The following is an 8,720-nucleotide window of genomic DNA, read 5'->3' as shown; positions in this document are numbered from 1 at the left end:
AAAGCTTGATGTATTATTTTAACAGCTTTATTGAGTGATGCAAGCAATGAAACATATTGAAGGAATCCTCAGAAAATAAATGCATAACCACTTGTATTTGCCCATGTTTCTTGTCCTGTGAGTCCCCTTTCAAGCTCACCAGCTTGACCCCTTTAAGGTTCTCTCTCTACTCTGCCTTTCGCTGTTTCCTCTCCCTCTTCTCCCTCCTTGCCTACCTGGCCCCTCCCTCCCCTCTTCAGATGCTGCTGGCCTTCAGGGGCTCATACTCACTATTACTCATAAGCCCCTACCCCCCCAGCAAAGCTCTCCTCTGTGGTCCTTCGTGCCTCACGGGACAGCCTTTCAAATCTCCTCAGGAACACGACCATGGCACCCAGCAGCCCCACCTGCACCGCCACAAACACAAACAGAAAGACCTGGGAGGCCAGTGCCAGGTCACAGTACCAGTAGTGACAGGACTCCAAAACCTCCTCCTCAGCCAGGTAGACCACCAGCCTTCCCCGCAGGCCGGGAGGGGAACTGCAGGTGACATTGCTGTGTCCCACGTAGTCGACAGGCTGTTTGAGCAGCCAGGAACGCAGGTAGAGCACGCCGCAATCACACGCCCAGGGGTTGCCATGGAGAGAGACAGAGCGGAGGGAGGAAAGGGAGTCCAGCAGGCCGTTGGGGAGCGTGGTCAGCTGGTTGTCGTGGAGACGGAGCTCGATGCTGGCAGGAGGGAAGTGGGAGGGTAAAGAGGAGGTGGTGAGGGTGCGGCTGCTGCAGTCTACCTGACCACCATGACAGGAGCAGGACAAGGGACAGCCTGATGACCCTTCAACCCTCCCTGGGGTCAGCAAGAGGAGGAGCAGACCCAGGAGTTGGGTCACACATGGCAGGAACCCCCTCATCATCACTGCCAACTCTGGAGAGGGAGGGAGGGTGAAAGGATGGAGAGAGAGAGAGAGAGAGAGGTAGGGAGACATATGTCATACTGGAAGGGTGGAGGAGAAACAATACCAACTCATGTCTGTGGATGTCTCTGCCATGTGAGGGATGCAGATATCATTTTAGTGTGAGTGTGAAATTAGTCATTAAAATAGAATATGTATCATTCCAAGCAAGGGAGATAGCAACCCAAAAGGCCTTTTCACACTGCATTGTTCTTAGCACAAGGCTAGACTGGCCCTGTGCAGGGTCATTCCTACACTGTGGTACCCTTTTCTGTCCACAGGAAATATCACTTCTTATTTAGTGTTAAATGTGGATTCCAGGCCTCCCGGGTGGCGCAGTGGTTAAGGGCGCTGTACTGCAGCGCCAGCTGTGCCACAAGAGACTCTGGATGCGCGCTAAGCAGTAGGGCTTGGTTGGGTTGTGTACCGGAGGACGCATGACTTTCAACCTTCATCTCTCCCGAGCCCGTACGGGAGTTGTAGCGATGAGACAAGATAGTAGCTACTAAACAATTGGATACCACGAAATTGGGGAGAAAAAGGGGTACAATTATTATTTTTTTTAAAATGTGGATTCCAAAATGCTTTAAATATAAGGTCAGATGTCCTTTACCTCAAGAACACAAAAATATGGATATTGAACACTTTTTTTCAATGGATAGCGTTTTTGCTTTGTTCCTGGGTGTTATTCATCAACTTCCACAAGAAATATAAGCCTTAAACTACAATCTTACTTCATTATTTTATAGTCCTAGTTAAATTCTCTCTGATAAAAGTATTTTTTCATAATTATTGTATTTATTATTATTTTATTTGATATTTTTATGTGTGACTGATATCCCTTTTGTTCGTTGTTCACTCACTATGGCTAATTTGGGCTTCAAATGTCCAGCCTGTTAGGTGCATAAACCCAACAGGGTGGAACCTAACAAGTTGGGAAAATGCACCACCCCAAAGATATGTGCCTTTTTTTCTGGAGTTATGAGGTCCACAAAAGGCACCGCATTGTAGGAATGACCCGGCTAGCTTAGCCAGTGTTCACACAAACATTTGTTAACCTGGGCTAAGATTTAGCCCTGGGCTAAGGATTCCGCTGGTGTAAAGTACTTAAGTAAAAATACTTTATAGTACCACGTACATTGTTTTTGGAGGTATCTGTACATTACTTTACTATTTATATTTTTGACTACTTTTACTTTAACTTCAATACATTCATTCCCTAAGAGAAATGTACTTTTTACTCCATACAGTGTATATTTCCCCTGATATCCAAATGCGCTCCTTAAATTTTGAATGCTTAACAGGACAGGAAAATGGTCCAATTCACACACTTATCAAGAGAACATCCCTGGTCATCCCTACTGCCTCTGATCTGGCAGACTCACTAAACACAAATGCTTTGTTAGTAAATTATGTCTTGAGTGTTAGAGTGTACCCCTGGCTATCTGTAAGTTTATAAAACACACAAATTGTGTTTTCTGGTTTGCTTAATATAAGGAATTTGAAATTATTAATACCTTTACTTTTGATACTTAAGTATATTTTAGCAATTACATTTACTTTTAATACTTGAGTAAAAGTGAAAGTCACCCAGTAAAAGTCTAAAAGTATTTGGTTTTAAATATACTTTAGTAATTATGATGATTGGGTACTTTTTCCACCACTGAAGGATTCACACACTTGTACTCCAAAGCCCCGAGCTAACGGACAATTTGGACCAACATTCTATCTCTGACTCGCGCCCAATGTTATAAACGCTAAGACATTTATTAATCCATTAATTCCTCTTGCTTCTGGGCTAGCATTTTATTTCCTCTTGCTTCTGGGCTAACATTTGATTTCCTCTTGCTTCTGGGCTAGCATTTGATTACCTCTTGTTCTGGGCTAGCATTTAATTTCCTCTTGCTTCTGGGCTAGCATTTAATTTCCTCTTGCTTCTGGGCTAGCATTTCATTTCCTCTTGCTTCTGGGCTAGCATTTCATTTCCTCTTGCTTCTGGGCTAGCATTTCATTTCCTCTTGCTTCTGGGCTAGCATTTCATTTCCTCTTGCTTCTGGGCTAGCATTTCATTTCCTCTTGCTTCTGGGCTAGCATTTCATTTCCTTTTGCTTCTGGGCTAGCATTTGATTTCCTCTTGCTTCTGGGCTTGCATTTGATTTCCTCTTGCTTCTGGGCTAGCATTTGATTTCCTCTTGCTTATGGGCTAGCATTTGATTTCCAACAGTGATGGTTTGTATAAACCTTGCTGTCTGCCAGTCAGACATTTAGAAACAATGTTTCACTTTTGAAATTCGATCTTGCTGCTGTGCAGAGAATGCTGTCAACGAACGAGATATCAACTTTCCTGATCCAGGCGAAATCATGCAACAATATTATTATTATGGATATATGCAATGCTGGAGTGGTGTAAAGCTCGCTGCCATCGGACTCTGGAGCAATGGAAACGATCTGGCAGTCCGATGGACGAATCTGGGTTTGACGGGTGCCAGGAGGAGCTACCTGTCCAAATGCATAGTGCCAACTTTAACGTTTGGTGGAGGAGGAATAATGGTCTGGGGCTGTTTTTCATGGTTCGGGCTAGGCCCTTTAGTTCCAGTGAAGGCAAATATTATTGCTACACAAAAAAATTACATTCTAGATGATTCTGTGCTCCCAACTTTGTGGCAACAGTTTGGGGAAGGCCCTTTCCTGTTTCAGCATGACAATGCCCCTGTGCACAAAGCGAGGTCCATACAGAAATGGTTTGTCGAGATCGGTGTGGAAGAACTTGACTGGCCTGCACAGAGCCCTGACCTCAACCCCATTGAACACCTTAGGGATGAAACCCTACTAATACACCACGACTGGTATACCCGAAGTAACCGCACGAGGAGGCTATAACAGACTTCCTCCATCGCGATGTTCCTCTAAGGCCCTTCTGCTAGCTTGCTAGCCCCGGCCTGCTAGCTCTCTGAATCGCCTTGCCTATGATCACTTGGCTACACATGCCTCTCCCTAATGTCAATATGCCTTGTCCATTGCTGTTCTGGTTAGTGATTATTATCTTCTTTCACTGTAGAGGCTCTAACCCTGCTCAATATGCCTTAGCCAACCAATTTGTTCCACCTCCCACACATACAGTGACATCACCTGGTTTAAATGTGTCTAGAGACAATATCTCTCTCATCATCACTGAATGCCTAGGTTTACCTCCAATGTATTTACATCCTACCATACCTTTTTCTGTACATTATGCCTTGAATCTATTCTATCGCGCCCAGAAACCTGCTCCTTTTACTCTCTGTTCCGAATGTACTAGACAACCAGTTCTTATAGCCTTTAGCCGTACCCTTATCCTACTCCTCTTCTGTTCCTCTGGTGATGTAGAGGTTAATCCAGGACCTGCAGTGCCTTGCTCCACTCCTATTCCCCAGGTGCTCTCATTTGTTGACTTCTGTAACCGTAAAAACCTTGGTTTCATGAATGTTAACATTAGAAGCCCCCTCCCTATGTTTGTTTTATTCACTGCTTTATCACACTCTGCCAACTCGGATGTTTTAGCCGTGTCTGAATCCTGGCTTAGGAAGACCACCAAAAACTCTGAAATTTCCATCCCTAACTATAACATTTTCCGACGAGATAGAACTGCCAAAGGTGGTGGAGTTGCAATCTACTGCAGATATAGCCTGCAGAGTTCTGTCTTACATTCCAGGTCTGTACCCAAACAATTCAAGCTTCTACTTTTAAAAATCCACCTTTCCAGAAACAAGTCTCTTACCGTTGCCGCTTGCCATAGACCACCCTCTGCCCCCAGCTGTGCCCTGGACTTCATATGTGAATTGATTGCCCCCCATCTATCTTCAGAGCTCGTGCTGCTAGCAGACCTAAACTGGGACATGCATAACACCCCGGCCATCCTACAATCTAAGCTTGATACCGTCAATCTCACACAAATTGTCAATGAACCTACCAGGTAGAACCCCAAATCCGTAAACACGGGCACCTTCATAGATATCATCCTAACCAACTTGCACTCCAAATACACCTCTGCTGTTTTCAACCAAGATCTCAGTGATCACTGCCTCATTGCCTGCATCCGTAATGGGTCTGCAGTCAAACGACCACCCCTCATCACTGTCAAACGCTCCCTAAAACACATCAGCGAGCAGGCCTTTCTAATCGAACTGGCCCGGGTATCCAGGAAGGATATTGACCTCATCCTTTCAGTAGAGGAGGCCTGGTTATTCTTTAAAAGTGCCTTCCTCACCATCTTAAATAAGCAGGCCCCATCCAGGAACAGATATATCCCTTGGTTCACTCCAGACCTGACTGCCATTGACCAGCACAAAAACATTCTGTGGCGTACTGCATTAGCATCGAATATCCCCCGTGATATGCAACTTTTCAGGGAAGTTAGGAACCAATATACACAGGCAGTGAGGAAAGCTAAGGCTAGCTTTTTCAAACAGAAATTTGCATCCTGTAGCACAAACTCAAAAAAGTTATGGGACACTATAAAGTCCATGTAGAATGAGAGCACCTCCTCCTCCTCCTCCCAGCTGCCCACTGCACTGAGACTAGGAAACACTGTCACCACCGATAAATCCAATTGACAATTTCAATCAGCATTTTTCTATGGCTGGCCATGCTTTCCACCTGGCTACCCCTACCCCGGTCAACTGCCCTGCACCCCCCACAACAACTCGCCCAAGCCTCCCCCATTTCTCCTTCACCCAAATCCAGATAGCTGATGTTCTGAAAGAGCTGCTAACTCTGGACCCCTACAAATCAGCCGGGCTAGACAATCTGGACCCTCTCTTTCTAAAATAATCTGCCGAAATTGTTGCAACCCCTATTACTAGCCTGTTCAACCTCTTTCGTATCGTCTGAGATTCCCAAAGATTGGAAAGCTGCCTCGATCATCCCCCTCTTCAAAGGGGGAGACACTCTAGACCCAAATTGCTACAGACCTATATCTATGCTATCCTGCCTTTTATAAGGTCTACGAAAGCCAAGTTAACAAACAGATTACTCACCATTTCGAATCTCACCGTACCTTCTCCACTATGCAATCTGGTTTCAAAGCTGGTCATGGGTGCACTTCAGCCACGCTCAAGGTCCTAAACGATATCATAACCGCCATCGATAAGATACATTACTGTGCAGCCGTGTTCATCGACCTGGCCAAGGCTTTCGACTCTGTCAATCACCACATTCTTATTGGCAGACTCAACAGTCTTGGTTTCTCAAATGACTGCCTCACCTGGTTCACCTCCTACTTCTCTGATAGAGTTCAGTGTGTCAAATCAGATGGCCTGTTGTCAGATGTCGCTCTTGTTGCTGATGATTCTCTGATCCACCTCTACGCAGACGACAACATTCTGTATACTTCTGGCCTTTCTTTGGACACTGTGTTAACTAACCTCCAGACGAGCTTCAATGCCGTACAACTCTCCTTCCGTGGCCTCCAACTGCTCTTAAATGCAAGTAAAACTAAATGCAAGCTCTTCAACCGATCGCTGCCTGCACATATCCGCCTGTCCAGCATCACTAATCTGGACGGTTCTGACTTAGAATATGTGGACAACTACCAATACTTAGGTGTCTGGTCAGACTGTAAAATCTCCTTCCAGACTCGCATTAAGCATCTACAATCCAAAATAAAATCTAGAATCGGCTTCCTATTTCGCAACAAAGCATCCTTCACTCATGCTGCCAAACATACCCTTGTAAAACTGAACATCCTTCCGATCCTCGACTTCGGCGATGTCATTTACAAAATAGCCTCCAACACTACTCAACAAATTGGACGCAGTCTATCACAGTGCCATTCGTTTTGTCATCAAAGCCCCATATACTACCCACCACTGCGACCTGTACGCTCTCGTTGGCTGGCCCTCGCTTCATACTCATTGCCAAACCCACTGGCTCCAGGTCATCTACAAGTCTTTGCTAGGTAAAGTCCCGCCTTATCTAACCTCACTGGTCACCATAGCAGCACCCACCCGTACCATGCGCTCCAGCAGGTATATCTCAATTCCACCTTTGGTCGCCTTTCCTTCCAGTTCTCTGCTGCCAATGACTGGAACGACCTGCAAAAATCACTGAAGCTGGAGACTCATATTTCCCTCACTAGCTTTAAGCACCAGCTGTCAGAGCAGCTCACAGATCACTGCACCTGTACATAGCCCATCTGTAAATAGCCCATCCAACTACCTCATCCCCTTACTGAATGGATTTATTTATCTTGCCCCTTTGCACCCCAGTATCTCTACTTGCACATTCATCTTCTGCACATCAATCACTCCAGTGTTTAATTAAAACACTGTATATATACTTTTTCTACTGTATTATTGACTGTATGTTTGTTGATTCCATGTGTAACTCTGTGTTGTTGTATGTGTCGAACTGCTGTGCTTTATCTTGGCCAGGTCGCAGTTGTAAATGAGAACTTGTTCTCAACTAGCCTACCTGGTTAAATAAAGGTAAACTAAATAATAATACAAATTGGAATGCCAACTGCAAGCCAGGCCTAGTCGCCCAACATTAGTGCCGACCTCACTAATGCTCATGGCTGAACGGAAGCAAGTCCCCTCAGCAATGTTCCAACATCTAGTGGAAAGCCTTCCCAGAAGAGTGGAGGCTGTTATAGAAGCAACGGGGGACCAACTCCATATTAATGCAGATCATTTTGGAATGAGATGTTCGACGATACTTTTGGTCATGGAGTGTATATGAGGATTTGAAAATTATATCTAACCTTTGATCTTAATAACAATTCAGTTATACTCCATAGTAGTTGTTTTCTAAAGAGGAAACAGTTGTCAGACATTTTTATAACTACCACTGGAATTTATCTTTGACAGGTTTTTCTGACATCTTAGACCATTCTCCAATCAAATCAAATTTGATTGGTTGCGTACACATATTTATCATGCTTGTGATATCATACACAGAGAAAGCCTAATTAAACAGTTAATTAGGTTACAGTCATAGTGAAAGGTGTTATGGTCTTGTTATGGTCAGGAGAGGGTGCCTTACCTTCCCTGTTGTGTGTGGTCGTAGCAGGAGTGTGTGGTCGTAGCTGTTGCATGTGTTCATAGCAGGAGTGGTTTGCAACTCATCACTCAGAGGCATGAGAGTGTATAAAAGTCCAAGCTGGCCTGCACTGATAAAGCACCCTGACACTCACATATGGTTGACACACACTACTGATTGGACACAGGAAGAATATATTTATTTAATGTCAGCAGCATTTTACTCCTTATCACTGCCATAGAGGCTCCTGTCAGGGAAGCCTTATTTAAGCTTCAGGGGGGTTTATGGATACAGTTAATACTAACACTACTGGCCCCTATTGATACATCTCTACAAACTATCCACAGATCAACAGTATTTTACCATACTGTATGTGACAGACCACAGTACACTAGCTTAGCAGCTAAGCTTCCTACTTCTCTGGGTGCAACCCAGGATAAACTTTCCCCACAACGGCTCGTAGGTTCACCGTCTACAGACACTATACTATAGCTGCAGCAAAGCCCTCATCATTCAGCTCCAAACAGTCAGTTGGGTTAGTGATGGATCTGACTGTGAGCCAGAGGGGAAGTGAGGTCCAAGGAGATACGTTGTGACTCAGCACTTTATTCAGCTACAGTAGCCCGACTTCCCCCACACAGGCCTGCCTGCATGGGGCCTACAGGATGTCTCAGGGGCTGTGTCTCAAATGGTACCCTATTCCCTATTTAGTGCCCTTACTGCCCTAAGGCTCTGGTCAAAAGTAACACAATATATTATAAGGGATAGGGC

At 44.9% G+C, this 8,720-nt stretch overlaps 1 protein-coding gene across 1 annotated transcript; it reads right to left on the bottom strand.

Moving 5' to 3' along the window:
• Positions 1-14: 14 nt before the first annotated feature.
• Positions 15-8,668, bottom strand: gp1bb (glycoprotein Ib platelet subunit beta). The gene is given in 3 exon segments (XM_021621825.2): positions 15-274; positions 276-904; positions 7,953-8,668. Coding segments are annotated over 3 exon segments (720 nt in total). The 5' UTR covers positions 8,005-8,668; the 3' UTR covers positions 15-235.
• Positions 8,669-8,720: the final 52 nt, after the last annotated feature.

Source organism: Oncorhynchus mykiss, chromosome 11 (assembly GCF_013265735.2).
Source record: "Oncorhynchus mykiss isolate Arlee chromosome 11, USDA_OmykA_1.1, whole genome shotgun sequence".
Classification (NCBI taxonomy): Eukaryota; Metazoa; Chordata; class Actinopteri; order Salmoniformes; family Salmonidae; genus Oncorhynchus; species Oncorhynchus mykiss.
The sequence above is the reverse complement of the archived record's forward strand: the minus strand, read 5'-3'. Positions and strand labels throughout refer to the sequence as shown.